Here is a 19,849-nt window from a genome sequence, read left to right on the forward strand (position 1 = left end):
CATCTGTCTTCTCTTCCCAGGAGGCTGATCAGAGTCACACAGAGGTCCCTGCTCTTCAGCAGAGTGACTATCTGTTTGCCCTGACCTTGGGGATAGGGCTGGTGACTGTACCCTTCTCTATCCTAGGCCTGTTTCTTGCTAAGAGGACAGACACAGGAAAACTTCCCCAAAATGTTCAAGGGACAAGTTTCCCATGGTGTTAGGGATGACCTGAGATCAAAGTTACACCAGCACACTATGCCACATCTGTCCACGATCTGGAAGACCCCTGACCTTTCTGGGTATGAAACAGTCAGATGCTGCCACTCAAGACAAAGCTCTCGAAGGTGGCCATTGACTGCCCTGCAGACCCACAGCTCCTAGAGCCAGGAAGAGCCACCCTTCTGCTCAGCCTTAAAAGTTAAAACCTCACCTGGCAAGGCAGACATACAGTCACACCCTTAGCATTGACTCCTTTACTTTGGGAATGGTGGTACGCTAGAAATGATTTTCTGGGCATTGCACGACACCTGCCATCACACAAAGGCCACAGTTACAACATGTCCTTTGCCTCCCTCTGGCCTCACTGGATTTGCTCATCATCTTGTATTTTGAGAGCATGTACCAGCTGATTGTTATCTGCTGAGTTGGGGGGGTGCATGTTGGTATGTGGATATATAGACATGTGCACATTGATGCCAGAGGACAGTCTCGGTTGTCATTCCCCAGTCACCTCCACCAGCCCACCAAGCTTCAGGAACCCGACTTTGTCCTGTTCCCAACTCTGGAATTACATACAGGTCTGCTCTGGCTCATCACACCTGGTCCTCATATTTACTTTACAGACTGAACTACCATCCCAGCCTTCATCTTCAGTTTTTAAATCTCAAACGTCAGGAAAAGCTTCTCTCCCCATAGCATTTATTAGCTAGCACCGTCCCTCCAGGTCTTCCTGTTGAGGTACCTGAGGAGACTGTGTTGGTCCAGGCAGCATCCACTATTTTATCAAGGCAGAGAAAGATGGAGCCTGGGGTGTTACTTACTACAGGCTCAGGGGACAGCTGAGCCAGACCTGTGCCCCTATCCCAACTGTGTGGCTATCTCAGGGCTTGTCCTGCAGGAGCTGACACCCCACTACAGGGAACACAGCTGGACTTTAGAGCCACTCTGAGCTCCCCCAAAGATTCAGTGTTTGGTGAACAGGACAACCACGTTGTCCTCCTCTTCTACAGAGGATGGGCAAATAATGAGGGAAGAAAAAGACATACAGGCAGTATGTATTTCAAAAGTTAGGTAAAGGAGTTCATTAAGGTCTGGTGGAGGTGAAGGGAAAACACCAAGCAGAGGGTAGTGTTGCAATGCATTGTGGGGAACTAAAGGGACCCGAGTCTGCAATGCTATCTGATGCAGGGGAGCACTTCTCAGGGCACGTTCAAAGGCAAGGAAGGCATCCCACAAAACAGTCACTGCAGCACTGATTCTAACAGCAGTATGTTGGGAAAATTCAACGTTCAATTAGATGAGAACATCTAAGTTACACCAGATCAATTTGATGAAATGTTGTGTACAATAAAAGCAACAATAACAGCATTCACACAGCAAACTGGAAATTCACACACCAAAAAGAATGAAAGCTATGCTGGTGGGGGATAGAACACGGCCCAGTGGGTGGAATGAAGTGCTTGCCTAGCATGCATGAAGCTCTGGGTTCGATCCCCAGCCCCACGTGAAACCCAAGCGTGGTGGTACACACCTGTAACTCTAGTACTTCGGAGATGGAGGCAAGACAATCAGAAGTTCAAGGTCATCCTCCAATATAATGAATTTGGGCAGCCTGGGAGACATGAGACCTTCCTCAAAACAATCAAAATACATTGTCACCGTTCTGTAAAAATTCATTTTTGTGTGGACAAAAACTAGATATATGTACCTATGTGTGTTATGTATGAATCTTTGTAAATAATTTCTTTTTGCTTTTTGTCATGAATAATATAGGAAAGGATAAATCATAACTAACTTGCTCAGAGTAAGCTAAGTGGCTCTAGGTGTCTCTCCATGTGTTAGGATTAGTGCTTATCATGTAAACTGAAAACGAAGAGGTCCAGGAGTCAGCACTCAACATTTCATGAGCCTGGACAGGCTCATTCATACCACAAAGATGGGTTATAATGGACTCAGGGAATCATTCTGCCCTGGAAGTCAGGGTCTTAGTAGGGGTTCTATTGCTATGATAAAGACCATGACCAAAAAAAATTGGGGGAGGAAGGAATTTTATCAGCTTACAACTCTCAGGTCACACTCCATCACCGAGGAGATACAAGGCAGGGACTAGAGCAGAAATAGAAGCAGAAACCACAGAGGAACACTGCTTACTGGCTTGCTCCTCTTAGCTTGTTCAACCTTTTTTCTTGTACAGCTCAGGGGCAACACAGGCCTTAATAGTTGGGTCCTCCTACATCTATCATTAATCAAGAAAATGCAACATAGGTTTGCCCATAGGTCAGTCGGGTGGGGCATTGATTGCGCTTCCTTCTTCAAAGGGTCTAGGTTGAATCAAGTTGATAAAACCAATCAGTATTGTTAAGGACCTTTCTGGGCTGCCGTCCGTGTAGGTATTGGTCACAGCCTTCTCTACAGTAGGAAACTGTGTGTGGTGGGACATCTCAAAGCACACCTAGAAATGAATGAGACTGTATCTGAAGGGAATACTGAAGGCAGAAAGCAGCTCCATGTACCACCTCTAGTGCCCCATATCTTTTTTTTTTTTTTTTTTTTTTTTTTTACCAGACAGGGTTTCTCTGTATTGTTTTGGAGGCTTTCGGTCTTGCCTGGCCTCGAACTCACAGAGATCCGCCTGCCTCTGCCTCCCGAGTGCTGGGATTAAAGTCGTGCGCCACCACTGCCCGGCCGCCCCATATCTTAATATCTTAATATGTCCATCGCTCACATTTCTTCCTTCCTGGTCCTGACTCACATATTCACCTGAACCAGTCTGATTCTCTTACTGGCATTTACTGGGCTCTTGTCTAGTTCCCCACATGCTGAGGTCACTTTTTTTTTAAACACTTTTTTTTTTATTATATGCTGAGGCCACTTTTACTTTCAGTTCAGTCAAGGAGTCTAGGACAGTGCTTTCTGATTCACTGGCATCTGATTATATACACAGGCACGATTTTACAAGACGGTTTTATTGCAAACACTTGGGTTCCTGTAAAATCAACACAATTGATTATCTTGTCACAGATAGGTGAGATGAACCAATCTGACCCACTCTTATCATCTATACTCCAGAATACAAAATGACCCCAAGGAGCACCATCGCTTGGATACCAGTTTTTATTTCACATAGCAATCAGGACATTAATAAAGCAATAACTTACATGACAAACTTCAAAGATCAAATAAAGTGGTGGTATTAAAAATAAAGGTCAATGATGTACACAAGAGGGTGCTGACCAATGTATGTGTAGTTGCCATGGTCCACAACACATGTACATGTTGTTCATGTTGTCCATAGTAAATGGACTTGTTCTGAGATGCGCCACTTACATAGGAAGCTTCCAGAAAACCCATCTAACATGAGGCTGAGTGGCAGTTCCCGGGATGATCTTTGGGGTTACCAGAAAAGACAATGGATAAAGGTTGGGACTGCTGCAGCCAATCAGAACCCAGCTACACAGTAGGGTTTGCTGGGGGTGTGGGGTTCTGAGTTGCTCTGAGTTCAGTGTCTTTCACTCTCAGGCAGAATTCACAGGGTAGTCATAGTTTTTAGCTGGTGAATGAGTTTTATAGCTCAAAATGCAGAGAGGACATCAAAGGCACTTTAGGAAGGACATCGGTTAGGAACAGCTGCCTGTGGTGGTCAGGATTCCCAATGGCCCTACTTTGAAGCCAGCTCTGGACCTTAGGAAGGGGACTCTGCCTTCCTGAGGCTAATGAGCACCATCTATAGAGTCTACCTCTTCAGGCTGAAGTGCCATTGCAGGACTGTCTGTGAAGGACTCCGAGTGGTGGCCCTCCACATGCTCTCCTGGGGAGGGAGCCAGCCTCGTTACCAAGGAAAGCAAACCTGGAATCGATTGCGACATATTAACCTCATTCAGCGGGTGATCAATACCATGAAGTTTCAAGAGCTAGACCTGGTAGTGATGAGGCAGTGAAGATGCTCAAGCTGGCTGCCTTCTGAGGTCCAGCTTTCCAACAAGGTGGCCGTGTACCACTTCCTCCCCTGCTGAGCATCACAGGGAAATCAGACACTACTCATGGATGGGTTATGAAATCAGTTCAATAGATGAGACTATAAGAAAATATAGCATACTTATAAGATGTATGTGTGTACTGTCGTCATAAGGAAGAATGAGATGGTGTCATTTGTTCTAAAGAGGATAAACTGTTACTTTCAACACATACCTTTGCTGGGGTCTTGATCATCTCTTAACAGTCTAAACACAAGCCCCAACATCCCTTGGCATTTGTATGTGGCTCTGTAAAGACCTGTCCTGTCCTATAGTTTGGGGATCCACAGGTCCTGGATCTCCTGGGGCTCAAGAGGCTAATGAGAGAAAGGTTGTCATGAGAAGACAGTGTGGCCACAGGAAACACCAGAATTTCGACACTGAACCTGGATGGTGCTCCAAGACCAGAGGATGCCTAGAGGTGTGGGACAACATGTGACTGAGGTGTCGCTCACCCGCCCAGACACTGATACCAATGTTTGCCCAGGAGTCTCAGCTGTCCCTCCCTGTACTGAGGACTCCAGTGATTTCTCAGTCCCTTAAACTTTCAAATGCATCATGACCTCACAGAATGTTACAGTGATGTTTGAATCACATAAAACACTCAGGCTAGCAGTGACTGTCATGCACCTTGTTGCCTGGGAAGCATCTTTTCTCAAGTGTCAAAGTTAAGAACATTCTTGGCAACAGGGGTGATCCTGACTTCAAGTTTTGCTCCACAAGAATTAAGTCAATGATTTGAGGGGCTCTGGGACTCATATAACTAGTTCACCAGACTTTCAGAGGCACAATTGTACATGATTCAGGGATTTGGTTCACTATAAAAACATTAAGTCTGGGAACAAACTAAACATATTTCTTATTCAGATATGCAAAATGTGTCTTCAAGCAGGCAAAGTGGTCCTCGGCATGGAAGGCTTGGAGAAGCACCAGGTGCCTTCCAGAAATGGCAGAGTGATTAGGAAGAGTTAAAAGCTGTGGACCCATGGGCCCAGACAGAGGTAGGAGCATCTCCATCCCTGTCCACAGAGAGGTAGGCAGAGCACCTTAGAGAGAGAGAGGCCTTCCAGGGCAGACACATCAGACTCCACTAGGCTCAACAGCTAAGAATGTTGGGCTTGATCTCCAAGACACAGGTGCACGAGGGTCATCCCAAGCGGTACAGCACAATGTACCCCAAGAGTGGGAGGATGAACAGGTTTACATGGAGATTACAAAGTCCGTTGGATTTGGGGATATGGAAGCTAGGTAGGAGTTGGCAGGCTGGTGAGCCCTCACAGGGTGGCTAGCTGAGTTGATCTGTGGCTCTTGAGCAGGAGTTATAATGTCCGTTCTCATCAAACAGACTGTGTCTCTGAGGTGTCCTCCTGTGGTAGTTTATCTTCATTATCAACTTGACTGGACTCAGAATCACCTAGAATGTAAAGCTCTAAGCAAGTCTGTAAGGGTGAAGAATGTTTCCAAAGAGATTTAACTGAGGGAAACCCCACCACAAATGTGGGTGGCGTCTCACATGGACTGGGATTTTGTGCTGAATCCAAAGGAGGAAGAGATAGAAGCACATTTGTCTCTCTCTGCTTCCTGGCTGAGGATGCAGTGTGACTAGCTTGCTAATGTTCCCGCTGCCATGCCTTCCCTACTGTGGTAGACTATAGCCTCAAACCATGAGCCACAGCGAGCCCTCCTTCCCCGCCTCCCTCCAGTTGCCAGATAGTTTTTCACAGCAACAGGAAACTAGCTAGCACACTTTCTTAGTACACCCCTTGAGCCCACTTGAACAGCCTGGCTGCAGTGGCCTTGGCAGGAGCCTCAGCTGGGCCCAAGGAGCAATTCACAGGGACCTGAGTGGCTCCTCACCGTGACTCCTTGGAGTCAAGGGAATAATAGGTTCAGTGGGAACTGGGGAGACCGGCACCTGTCTCCATCTGCACCCACCCCACATTCCCACCTCCCAGGCCTGAATCTCAGAAAGATCTGGAGCCTCTGGCCGGGGAAGGGGGGCTTTCTGAGCTGTAGTCATGGCTGGAGAACACAAAGGCGGCACCTTGAGGAGGTACTGTGAAAGTGCCCTGTGGCAGTCTCCTGAGACAGCAGAGCCCCAGGGAAGTGACCTGGGCAGTTAAGAGACACTGAGGTTCCGGGGCATAAGGCATTGGAGTGCCCATAGACAGACGTGACAGGTGCAGTGGCCATCTCAGGTTTGTCCCCTTCAGAGGCTCTTGAATGGAGAAAGACCACACTGCAGCAGAAAACAAAAATGGTAGTGAGAAAAGAGACACACTCCAGGAAAATTCGCCCAGTCAAGAAGGAATGCCTATCAGCTCCCATAATAGATGCTCCCATCGTGCCATGGGACAGCAACCTCTGGTGACAATTAGGAGAAAAGGTGTCAAGTCACTCTCCCAACTCAGTCTGTGACAAAGCATGGGCCACTTTGCCACAGGAGGACAGCACAGCTCTATGTTTTGGAATTGGTCCAGGCACATGGGTAAATGTAGGGAGAGTGGCTGGACCAGAATAATACTGATGCCATGGTGGCCCACCTCCATGCCCCCAAACTCAATACTGATAGCATGTGACCTGTCCCTTCCCCAACCCCCACTCCACACTGATGCCATGTGGCCCACTCTTTCTCCAGCCCCCTCTCTACACTGACGCCATGTGGCCCACCCCTTCCCCAGCTCCCACTCCATGCTCACACCTCAGGCCTGTGCTTCCTGAACACCAGCTGTCGAATGGGAAGCTGTGGCTTCTCCTCCTGTCTCCTTTGTTGGCTGGAGCTGCAGGATCATGGCCTGCAGTGTTTCCTTCACCATCTGGAGCTCCCCTTGGAGAGACTGTGGATGCTGTTAAGGAGCACACATAGGGCCTGTGGGAGCAAACCAGCCTTCAGAGAGCAGGTGGACACCAACATTGAATCACAGCTCCATGTCCTTCCAAACTCTAGCAATTTAGTACTGGTGTAAGTTTTATACTTCCTCTTTTAAAACCCATCATGAATTCTGCCAGTTCCAAGAAAACAGCCATAAAGTACATAGCAAATGATAACACAGGATAGATAAGGGCTATCCCAAGAAACTGGTTCTCTAGACATTCAACAAAACACTTAACCAACAGCAGTCTTTCTGTTCCTACATAATCAGGTCCCCTGTCTCTTCCTGCTGTGCCACTGTCAAAACTCTAAGTTGGGTTGAGCAAGCAAAGGAATGCAATCTCTTCCAGTAAAGACAGTGGGGAAGGAGAAATAAGTTGACAGTGCCTAACTACACCCAGCTCTTCAGGTGAGATCAAGTCACCATGAAGTCAGACAAGGCAGAAGCAGAGTTTGAGGGTAGTGCAGAGACTCTGCAGGCTGCAGGCCACCTGCACTGCAATGTTGCTCTCCTCAGGTTCAATGTCAACACAGGTCCAAAGAGAGCCACGCCCTTGGGGTGTAACTAATAAAACTTCTCCCAATCTTCTCAGAATAAGAAGCTCCATCGGATCTTGGGAAATATACAAATGAGCCTTTCCCAAACAGAAAGCCAGTCCACCCTGGAAATTTTTCAAAAAAAATTTTTAAATCTTCTGGAAGTTTCAGCAGATTTCATTTTGGGGGTCATGTGCATACACTACCAGGATGGTCCACCATGTGCACTTGAACTTGAAGGAATAAGGGTGGTATAGTATAGGCAGAGCAAGAGAAGACGCCATCCACTGAAACGCCTTTGTGTGTTGTTGTAAAAGTGCTTTTATCCTCCTGACCTCTGGAAAGGCCTATAATCTTGGGGAGGGGTGTCATATAACTTTATGAAAGTCAAAACATGTGTCCCAGACTGAACACCAAGCTGCAATGGGTCCCAGGGTCTGGTCTCTTGGAAGGAGTGAGCAGTGTGCACAGAGGCCTTAAATCCTGAAACCAGCCTGGGGTCTGATTACCTCTGACACTGGTCTGGGGTAACACAGCACCCTATTCTCTGCTAAGTGATGACAGAGGTTCTTACAGAGAGAAATGAAGCCACACAGTGGTGCTCAGAAAACTTCTGGGACCACAGAGCAAACTAAAAAGGCTGAGGACAGAGAAAAGCCACCAGAGGAAAAGACTAAATTATAAAATTAACACGTCAGTTTCACACATAATAATTTCCATTATTGCACCCAAGAGTCAGTAAGATGGGCTCTGAGAAGGCAAGTCCCCTGGGAAGCTGGGAAAATCATCATGTGTACTTAATTGTCCCATCTGTAAACTATAGAATCTCACAGCTTAGTCACAGAGGCAGGGCCCTAATGGGGGGGGGTAGAGGGAAAGGGAGGGAGGGGAGAGAGAGAGAGAGAGAGAGAGAGAGAGAGAGAGAGAGAGAGAGAGCTTTTCATGAGGTACCACAAGGTTTATGGCTGATTTCCCAGCACAGTACCTGAAAACCTCATTTACAAAGCCTTTGGTATAAGAAACACTAATACAATTAAAAATCCCATTCACAGGGGCTGGAGAGACAGCCCAGCAGTTGAGAGCATTTGCTGCTCTTGCAGAAGACTCCAGTCCATCAGGTGGCCCACAACTGCTTGTCCCTCCAGGTTCAGGGGATCAGACATCCTTTTCTGATCTCCACAGGTACCTGTACTCATGTACGCATATAACCACCCCCCAACACACACACACTTAAAAACAAAAACCCAATCTTTAAAAAAAAAAATCATGTTCCTATTTACAAAACGTCACCTTGTGGATCTCAGCCACATGTTATAAGGGGATGGGGGGTGGGGTGGGCAAAACAGTTGATGTGTGCTGAAACAGAAAAGTCCAGAATGAAAATGGAACTGGGGTGGGGGTGGGAAGGCAGTCACAGAGCAGTTCTATGGAATAATTTTGGAAGAAATGCTCCAGAGATAAGCCATGTAAGATACAATGGCAGCATCTTCCAGACAGCAGCCTTGGGAGGGAGATGTTTAAATCCCCCAAGCCTCTGAGAAGCTTCCCGCATGTCCGAGAAAGCATTCACAAATATTCCTCACTTTACGCTGGGAGAAAGGAATATGCAGACGGGACTTCTTTCTGCTCTCATTCAATAGGCTGGCTGTAGCTTTGCCCCTACTGGGTATAGGGTGTTTTCCCCCTCAAAACAGCCCAGAATTGGCTCTTGGTGGGGGTTAAAAACCTGTGAGGAGAGCAGAGACAAACATGCAGGCATGTGGTGGCGTGCTGGCCGTGCTGGTAGTTCCAGGGAGATGGCAGCCCTGGCTCGGTACACTGGATGCCCTGAAGAGTCACACGGGAATCATGAGGCACTCGTGGCAGCGGCTGTGAGGGTAGAAGGGTAAGGGGGTGAGGCGGCAAAGGATTACTTACCAACTACGCTACAGCCCCAAACCAAGATCTTCAGGCTGCTAAGCAGGACAGCAGGGCTGGCTTTCCATCTCTGCATTGGGAATACAATAAGCTCAAGACTGAAGCCCACTGACATACACGACCTTGGCTTCTGTGAAAGTGTGAAAAATCCAACTCCAGCACTAGAGCTAACTGCATCCACACAAGAACAAGTCCCCCAAGGAGCTGTGTGAGTCTTACAGATAGATCTGAGCTTCCTGAATCCAAATAGCTGGGGGTCAGAGTCCCCCAGAACACTGCTAGGCATTGGGGTATCTAAGAAAAGCATTACATTAATGATCATAAAATTACATCAAGGGGATGGACACAAGGCATCTGCCAAATACTTCTGGAACCCAAGGGCATTTTCATTTTCATCAACTCAGATTACACTACCCACTTGTTAGACAGGCAGGTGATTTGTTAAAATGACTGTGCTGTCGACTAGATGTGAGACTTTAGAATACTGGGAATGCAGTGGTCAGGCCATACTATCCAGAAGGGCAGCCATTTGCAGAAAACTGAAGTCTTCCATGGAGTCTTATTTAATGTGATAGGAATGGAATATTTTATCTTCACTGGGGTTTCTTAGTAGCCAAAAGTAAGTAGGTCTCAGGGCTGGGAGAGAGCTCTGTTGGTAGAGCTTTGAGGTTGAAACCTGAGATACTCCTGCCTCACCTTCCCAAGTAGCTGAGATTAAACACAACACACAATCCTCTGTAGCCATTGTGGACTATGGCAGAAAACTGATCTGTATGGGAAGCCAGGGGCAAGATACCAGTCATTGTGAGCCTTGAGGAAAGCCCTGTCCGGACACACCCAGGAAGTAAGCAAGCATAGGGAATCACTTAACAACCAGGACTCCACTAGGCTTTGGTTGTGCATACATCTCTCTTCTAACAATGCACTCGGCAACCTAAGACTCTCACCTGCAAGTGCTATGCACATTCATCCTGAGAATAACGCACTCAGCAATCTATTAGCCATAGGCCCACCCATCTCTGAGCAATGAAATCAGTTCCTCATCTTCTGAACAACTGTGGAGAAAATATCCACACATCTGTACATACTTATTGCAGTACTTTGAATAAGATACCAAGAACCTGGAGACCAAATCCTGTCCACTAGTGACCCAAATCCTGTCCACTAATGACAAAAAGACCTACTATATGCCCAGGGAGATTGTGTCACCAACTTCATGATAAGTTCCTACTGTGTCCCACTAGTAGTAGGACCAGCCTGGTCTGCACACATTGTCTGCTCCAACTTTTCCTACCCAGACCTCAGCAAGAAGCAGAAGGAAGCACATGGCGGCCACCCCTCAATCAGTGGGGTATGCACCACACCTCAGAGAGCAGCCTGCCTAGCTCTCTGCTCTCCCACTGTAAACTACTGAAGCTCTTCAGAGACATCCTGCCTCCTCTTTAGTTTTAGAAGCAAAAGAACATTTCCAAGGAGGCAGGGCAAGCACCCCCTCAGCTCTGTTACCTTGGCCTCTTCAGGCTACACACTGGAAAGTGGAACCAGACAGGAGCCCTTTGGGGCTGTGGAGTTTATGCATGAGCCTGGATACATTTAGTCTCTGCATGCCATCAAGGCTAGCAAGACGAATCAATTGGGCACCGTGCATTCCCAATGAGCAGAGAGAATAGGCTCCCTAGAGGGCTTCTGGACAGGAATGCAAATGCTATGTAAATAGACTCAGCCTGGTCCTTGTTCACCCATGACTCAGCAGAGGCTGGCAGAACTGCCTGGGGCTATGCTGTGCTTCCTTTCCTCCTACGGTGAGCTATGGAAGTGAAAGGAAAAGAAGCGGGGGATGGGGATGCTGCCTAAAATTTCCCCAAGCCTAAATGCTGCCCAGTTAAAGCATTCTGAACGTGGAGGAGCAGCTACACAGACTAAAGGGTGTTCAGAATGGAACTGCTAATTAGAATCCAGACTCTGTGAAGTCACACCGCAGGTTCAGACCACTGCTAATGGATCCCAGCATGCCTAGCTGTGAAGTCGCATCCCGGTCCTGTCTCTAGAGGCATCAAGTGCCCCTCCCCACCGCCTGCTCTCCCAGTCAACCTTGCAGTTCAGAGGCTCACAGTCACCTCAGCTGATGGTTTGGGGGTGTGTACACAATGCCTGTAACTGAGGAAGCCTGCCAGGATGACAAAGAAACAGCCTATCCGTTTCCTCTGTCCTCAGCTCTGCCAACCCAGCCTTTCTCTCCCACCGGGCAGACTGACACTAACAGGCTGTATAAGAACTGTTGAAGGTTTAGGAGTCCCCTCCATATTGCATGTCCCCAGCCCACCCCTCTGTGTATGACACACTGGCACACCACCCACTTGGTTCCCGCAGGAATGTGGCTTAAAGGACATACCCCCAGAAAAGATGGACAGCCATAGAATCTGGAACTCAAATCCTCCAGAAAGGTGTCCCATGTGGGTTTACATCAGCATGTTGCAGCGTAGACTTGGACTAAACACGCATCATCTCCTACGTGTGCACAGCGGGTCCTGGCAGCATGCTTAAGGGAATCAAGTGAGACACCCCCCTCCCTGCGCTGCTCTTCTGTGTTATTGGTTGCAAGGTTTTTTTTCAGCCACACTTAGCATTGTGCCTTTGATTGCAAATGAAAACACACAGCAGCCAGAGTTTGGCTGGGGGAGTCCTGCAGCCTCTTTGGATGCTTTGATAAATTCTAATTTGAAACAACAGCTTTTGTTTGTTAAGGAGTCCCACAGAGCTCTGTGAACTCCTTGGGCCCATTGTTAAACTCAAATTCAAGTGCTACTTCATGGAGCTTAAAGACACATTCTGTACGCTATTCTTGCTCAGTGGCACACAACATGGCTTGGATCTCAGAGGAAAGCCAGGGTAAATAAGTATTGTGGTATAGTTGTTATCTAAGGAGGGGCAGATGTCATACCTAACCCAGTACTTCCTGCCCCTAGTGGGATGGTCTTCATTTGAAATGTCCTCGACAGGCTCAAGTGCTTGCACACTTGGTCTACAGCTGGTAGTGCTATGTGGTAGGGTTGTGGAACTCTTAAGAGGCGGCTCCTGACAGGTATAAGAGATGAGCCTGGAGGGCCTTAATCCTCATCCCCTGTACCCTACTTCTGACCTGAGCTCTCTGTTTCCTGAGCCACTAAAAATGTAAGAAGCCATGCCACAAACACCCAATACCATGGGTGGCATTACCAGTTACTGTGCCTTCCCATCATGACAGTTTGGAGCATGAGCCATGTTCCACTCAGCTGTCCCAACCCCTCCCTGTCAGGGCAGACCCACCCCTGCTCCAGTCTTTGGCTCTGTGTCATTACCTGGCAATAATCGCTGTCCTATTTCATAGACAGCATGTCCCTTAGAAGAAGTCTGTGATCTAACATTCTACCTCCTTCTCCTGTTCCTGGACAACTGTGCAGTAGTAGAGTACATCCTGGAGTTGGAAGAGGCAGGGCGCTGTACAGAACAGTATTCTTAAAAATGTAGAAAGGATGGCAGAAAGTATTCAGGGAACAGCCTGCTGAGTTAACAAGCAAGGCCAAAGATGTAAAGTTATCACGAAATATGCTGACTCCATTATTAGCCACACATCTGAATACTTCTGAGTAAGACAATCTTTGGCTATTCAAAGCTTCTTAAATATATGCATGGAGATAAAGTAAAATAGAAACTAAGGTTCTAAAAAGTCAGGCAGTAAGAAACAAAGAAAAAATGCTTAAATTTCCCACAAACATTTAAAAGTCAGCATATCAAACAGAGAGTAATAGACAAGGAGGCAACTACAGCTACAAAGGCCACTTGTGACTAATTAGCTGAGGGATTCGTGGTAGGCTAAGCATGCCTTCCCCATCTGTGTCCCTGTGCAACTTTTTTTTGTTTGTTTGTTTTTCGAGACAGGGTTTCTCTGTGGCTTTGGAGGCTGTCCTGGAACTCGCTCTGTAGACCAGGCTGGCCTCGAACTCACAGAGATCCGCCTGCCTCTGCCTCCCGAGTGCTGGGATTAAAGGCGTGCGCCACCAACGCCCGGCTCCCTGTGCAACTTTTTAACTGATACCTTGCTGGGACTTAGAATCACCTGGGAAGGGAACCTCAGTTGAAGAATTGTCCACATCAGGTTGGGGGGGGCAGGGGCTCTTGGTTGCTAATTGAAATAGGAGGATCTAGCCCACTGTGGGTGACATCATGCTACACCCTCTCTTGTCCAGGAGAGGGGAATGCTAGCTGAGTAAGCAAGCCAAAACAAGTAAGCACGAAGGCATCATGGGGCATCTGATTCTCCCTGCTTTTAACTGTGGGTGTGACGTGACTAGTCTAGCACTTGAGCTCATATCTGGACCTCCCCCAGTGATGGAATTTAATCAGGAAGTGTAAGCTAAATAAACCCTTTAAATTGTAATCCAAATAAAACCTAAGTTACTTTTGGTCAGGGTGTCGTATTACAGTAACTAGAAATGAAGCTAGGACAGAACCCATTCACACTCTTTCAAAGAGCTCGCCACTGACAAATAGCGTGCATACATCACCAGGGATGCACGCTTCCCACTGAAATTAGTGACTTGACCTGCCCTGCAGGGACTTGGCACCAGCAGACCCCAAACACCATCGTCCATCTCTGACAGGTGCTGAACATTTCCAATGCCACTACAAGTTGCGTATTTTTCCAATGTGACATGCATGTCCTTTAAAAAGTTCCTCCTGGTATCATAGCCCTTTCTTGTTCTTTGTCTCTGCCTTCTGATCTCTCTGTGTCTCTGTCTGTCTGTCTGTCTCTCTCTGTCTCTCTGTATGTCTCTGTCTCTGCCTCTCTCTGTCTCTCTGTCTGTCTCTGTCTCTCTCCTCTCTCTCTCTCTCTCTCTCTCTCTCTCTCTCTCATGTCCCCACTCCAAGACAGCCAGTTTCTCCTCCCACCCCAATAAATCTCTGTGTGAGATCTGTTGTGTGGTGTGGTCTCTTTATAACATGCCTTGGCCTGGACCCACCAAGATACTTTGCTGCTAAACCTTAACTCTGGTTCTGTCAATAAATCCTAACACTCACTGCATACACAATTGAGCTCATGTGTCCTCTTGCCACCTGACTTGGGCAGCTGGCTCTGATGTAGGTGTCTGCAGATGAGGCACTAGGATACTGAGTTTGGTGTAAGAAAATGTAATTATCAAGAAGGATTATGTGAAGTTTAACCATGAGTATGTGTTAGACATCAGAAAGAAGGTACCCGCAGTGGTGTTAGTTTTGATACCCCAGTATCTATGACATGTAGAAGGCAAGACAAAGGACTTCAAAGAAGACATTGGATATCTTCTTGATATCCAAAGGAGGTGAGCCAGTAAAATTGCTTTGGTTTTTTTCTGGTTGTTTCCCTATGGCCACACAGACCCCAAAACTCCATTTTACCTTGGTTTTGGCTATATGCCTATCTGAACTCTGTGGCTAATACTTAGCAGCTGGGTTTAATAACTGAAAATATTGGATTGTTTACAGAAACTAGAGGTGAAGTGCTCCATACAGAATTAACTCGGATCCAAGATGTGCTGAACTACAAATAACAGTGGCATCAATTCACCTCCATCTGCAGGGTCATGGGGAAGTGGTATGCATTTTTAGACTTTTGTTTGCAAAGTAACTTCTGAAAAATGGAAAGGATATGAAAGAGAGCTTCATCGTGACTGTGGATCGCCCTCTGAAGTTGATCCTCGAGGTGCAGGAGCTTCATGCCTATAGCTTCACATTTTTCTCCAACTTCAGCAGAAATGACGTGAGATTCCTGGTCAGAGGATGAGAAAAGGATCATGAGTCAGCTGTGGGATGCTGAGGGCTATGAGCACAGTCAGGACACATGGTCAGCTCTCCATAGTCAGCTGTGGGATGCTGAGGGCTATGAGCACAGTCAGGACACATGGTCAGCTCTCCATAGTCAGCTGTGGGATGCTGAGGGCTATGAGCACAGTCAGGACACATGGTCAGCTCTCCATAGTCAGCTGTGGGGTGCTGAGGGCTATGAGCACAGTCAGGACACATGGTCAGCTCTCCATAGTCAGCTGTGGGGTGCTGAGGGCTATGAGCACAGTCAGGACACATGGTCAGTTCTCCTGGTTTCTGCACTTCAGTGGGAACCCTGCAGGATGTACCATTCCCTTGGGAGTTTGTTCTTGAGAACACAGGAGCCAAGTTCAAGTCATAACTGAAGGATAAGCTGTGCACATATAGGTCCTGCCTTACCTGGTCTGATTAAAGCCTAACTTTATCATGGAGGCTCTGCAGATGCATTTATCCAAGGAAGCCCGAGTTTTCCAGCTGAATTCTTAGATAATTTCCAACATGATAGAAATGGTAGCAAAAGGGGCGGAGGTATCACCAGGAAACTGGGCTGACATATAAGGACAGAGGAATATGTCTTTAAGGGCACAGGAGGAGAGCAGGGCACTGAGCATTCATCTGCAAATCAGACTCAGCCCCTGAAAACCAGACTCCAAAGGAGAACTATTTGTTTATGTATTTGCTTGTATTTATTCATTTACTCATATATGTATGTGTGTGAGTGCATGCTCATGTGTGTATAGATACATACACATGCAGTAGTATGCATGCCCATGTGTGTACAGATACATATGCATGTGGGAGTATGCATGTTCATGTGTGTATAGACACATCTGCAGGTGAGAGTGTGCATGCTCATGGGTGAATAGATACATCTGCATGTGAGAGTGTACATGCTCATGTGAGTATAGATACATATGCATGCAGGAGTATGCGTGCTCATACATGTCCATGTGTATAGATGTCAGAGGACAAACCTCAGCTGTCATTCCTCAGGTACAATCCACCCTATTTTTGTGGGGTTTTTTTTTTGCTTTGTTTTGTTTTAGTTTCTGAGGCAGAGAGGATTGCTTGGAGATCATTGACTAGGCCAGAGTGTACCCTGGGGAGTCACCTATCTTACCACTTCCCCAGCTCTGGGATTATAAGCATGTGCCACCACACTTGACTTGTTATGTGAGTCTACCTCATTAGGGCAGTGACATAGTACCAGGTCCCCACTGGGCATCAGGCATGTGATGAGCATGGTTTAGTGAAAAAATAGATGGATCTTGAAGCCCCCTAGTCCTGTAGTATTTCCCTTTCAAATGTGTATCCCACACATGAGCTGGTGTCACCTCTGTCACTCTTTTGCACAGAAGCACCAAACAGTAGAGTCTAAAGGTTGCTGAGGCACCAGTTGGTCTAAACTGCCCTTCAGTTGCCCCTCCTGAATCCCCCACAAAGTAGCCTGGGTTACCACCTTTTCTCCCTGTTCTTCCTAGGAGTACATGCTCGTTTCCTGTCCTCTAAATCCTTCTCTTCCTTCAAGGCCCCACACAAAGCCCATCTTGTGGAGCATCAGTTAGGGATCGGTCCCCTAGGAGCTGTGAACTCACTCACACAAGGACCATTGGCTGGTCATTCATTCTAGGGCCCCATGAGTAATACCTGGCCTATAGAAGGTCACAGATTCTTAAAAATAATCAACAAGGTCAAGAAAATGAGGAGAGAAAGTAGTCAATCCTAGAATAAAGAAGAAAATAAGCAAGAAACAGCTCGGAATTAAATCTTAACCACAATATGAAGGTGATACTCTCTCAGCTAAGTGCTAAAGACTTGGAAAGAATTTTGAGAAGGAACTAGGTTTTTTATTTATTTTATTCAGATTAAATGGTCAGGCTACTACAAAAGCTGCAGCTAATATCTAACAATCACATAAAACTGGTCAGGCCTGGTGGCGCTGCTCCAAGTCCTTGGAGACCCCACATAGTGTGTGAGCCTGCGTCCCAGCCCAGGAATACCAATCGAATCCAGATACTCACCTTAACATTCGCTCCATTTGTTCACTCTGCAGCTTCACAGTTTATACATCCAATGATTGACAGTTCTTTAATAAAACAGTGCTAATGGAAACTGCAAATGACTAATGTAAGTACTGGAGAAATCTCACATAATGCTAGCATTCGTATAGACAAAAGAAGCGAAATCCCTGGCAATGTGGAGAATACATGGATACCGTTAGGGTTTGAGGCACAGAGGATGGTCTATGTGACTAATCATATCATTGAGGGGAGGATATATGAGGACAATAGACGGCCGTGTGTTTTATTGATCCTAAAAGTATGGCATTGCCACGCAGACACGCAAGCGAAAAGGAGGGGACTTACACACAGTGAGGGTGGCAGCCATGACTAGCAAACACCCTGGCCATGCCCAAAATCAGTGAGAAAAAGGAGGGGACATCGGCAGAGCAATGACTGACAGTGGCCAGACCACTGTCACATTTGGAGGAAAAAAAAAAAAAGCCAGTATGAGTGGGTCAAATCGTGACTGACAAAAGGAAAAGAAGGAACGCAACATTCTGAGTAAATCAAACCAAGCAAGGCAATCTACACCCAAAAGTGAAAGTCAAACTGAACAAACTAAAAGTACAGCTTTACACTTCCCCCAGGCAGGCCATGTCAGAAACATTATGCAGGCTGACAGTATGGGTGTGAAATTGAGCAACCTCAGACCACACAGTAAGCCCTCTAGGTTGTCTCTGTCCTGTGGCTCACTCCCTGGAATCTATCAGAGAAACAATTTACATATTTAAATTGGAATTATTTCTATTAAGACTGTGTAATAAGAATGGGAAAATCACATGGGTGTGTGCACATGTCAAATAGAAATATAAGATTTGAAACCCACAAAGATAAAAGTAGCCGGGCGGTGGTGGCGCACGCCTTTAATCCCAGCACTCGGGGAGGCAGAGGCAGGCGGATCGCTGTGAGTTCGAGGCTGGGCTGGACCGATAGCCTCCAAAACAATACAGAGAAACCCTGCCTCGTAAAAAAAAAAAAAAAAAAAAAAAAAAGATAAAAGTATTATGAGCCCAGCAAAGTGGGGAAAATAGCCCAGGCATAATGAGAATGGTTAGAGGCAAGTGGTGTATGTGTGTGTGTGTGTGTGTGTGTGTGTGTGTGTGTGTGTGTGTAGTACAGATCATTTCCAAATCCTCCAAAAGACATGCACAACAGTGAGTCCAGCATACTTGATTATAATAGGGCCGTGGCCCTGGGAGAAATGCTCTTTGGTAAACACTTAGCCTGACAAGAGTTTTACATTATGAGAGGCAGGAGAAAGAAACATGGCCACTGTTCCCCATCCTTTACACCCACCTAGGTGCATGTTGGCTGTCTGGAAGGAGGATAAGGGTGATGCCCTGCCTCAGTGGCACTGAGTGTGCGTGCTGCTCCTCAAGTGAGAAAGGGGGGTCTCCACACCAGGACTGGCTTCTCCACACCAGGGCTGGTTTCTCCCTTCTCTAACCTGGAGCTGTTCTCTCCAGCTCAGGGGTTTCAGATCTGCACCTCCTGGGGTGTCCCAACAGAAAGAAAAGGGCTTTACTTGAGAACCACATGCCAGTTTCTTCTTTTGTAATTGCTTTTTGTTGTTAACAATTCATCTATAGTTAAGAATAAGGAAGATAGAAGATAGGAAGACTTTCGTCTCCTTCCCTTGAAATAAGGAAACTTTTTTCTTAGGTTGTCCTTCAAGAAAACCCAGGAAACACCAAAAATCCCATGTAAGCCAAAATGAATTATAAGATGCATGCGTTGGCTGGAGGTCCCACACAGAGACCTAACTGCTGAGAGAAGCCCCTCTGAAGCTATTAAGGCACAGGCATCAATAAACAGCTGACACACACATAGGTTCTGAGGGCATCCTGAGCTTCCCTAAGAGAGATCTAACTCCCAGGACAGAGTGCACCAGCTGGTAGGGTCTCAGGGACCGCCTAGCACCATTCCTTCTTTTTAATGTAAGGAAAATGTCTCACAGCATCAGATGACCTGGGCACCAAGACCAGTCTCTCCTATTCCAACCCCAGGCAATACAGAGTCTGAGTTCCTGGAGGGCTCAGCTCCTAAGAAGGCAGAAGGCAGGCCACTCCCTCCAGGGCCAGAGCCTCCATGGACCAGAATCGGCAATGTTTATGATGACAATGTTGAGTCCAGCACTTCTGCTGTGTCTGATAGAGGCAAAGAAAACCTGTATGAATGATACTTGATAATTAAAAATTATCACCATACCCCTCCTGCCCCCTCTCAGAATTCCTGGCTGAGTTGGACTTTGTTGCAATCAGCAGTTCTGAGGATAATTTAGTGTGAGTTGTATCAAAGCATCTTTGAAAACTGTCCTGTTAGCCCTCCTGTAATTTGCCTCTTGAGCAATCTTTTCAGCAATTCAAATTGTTATTTTTTTCTTATCTAGGCACTCTGTCATTTAC

The 19,849-nt window shown here is 46.8% G+C and overlaps 1 protein-coding gene across 1 annotated transcript in view; it reads right to left on the reverse strand.

Annotated features, from left to right (window-relative positions):
* Positions 1 to 3,151: 3,151 nt before the first annotated feature.
* Disc1 (DISC1 scaffold protein) overlaps positions 3,152 to 19,849 on the reverse strand; it is a 211,010-nt gene continuing 194,312 nt past the window's right edge. The window contains exons 12-14 of the mRNA XM_040755305.1: positions 15,208 to 15,325; positions 6,916 to 7,053; positions 3,152 to 6,453 (exon numbers count right to left, since the gene is read on the reverse strand). Of these exons, the coding sequence (XP_040611239.1) occupies positions 6,917 to 7,053; positions 15,208 to 15,325 (255 nt within the window). The 3' untranslated portion in view covers positions 3,152 to 6,453; position 6,916. The remainder of the gene's footprint in view (positions 6,454 to 6,915; positions 7,054 to 15,207; positions 15,326 to 19,849) is intronic.

The sequence above is a fragment of the Mesocricetus auratus genome, unplaced genomic scaffold, assembly GCF_017639785.1.
Source record: "Mesocricetus auratus isolate SY011 unplaced genomic scaffold, BCM_Maur_2.0 Super-Scaffold_100013, whole genome shotgun sequence".
In the NCBI taxonomy this organism is placed as follows: Eukaryota; Metazoa; Chordata; class Mammalia; order Rodentia; family Cricetidae; genus Mesocricetus; species Mesocricetus auratus.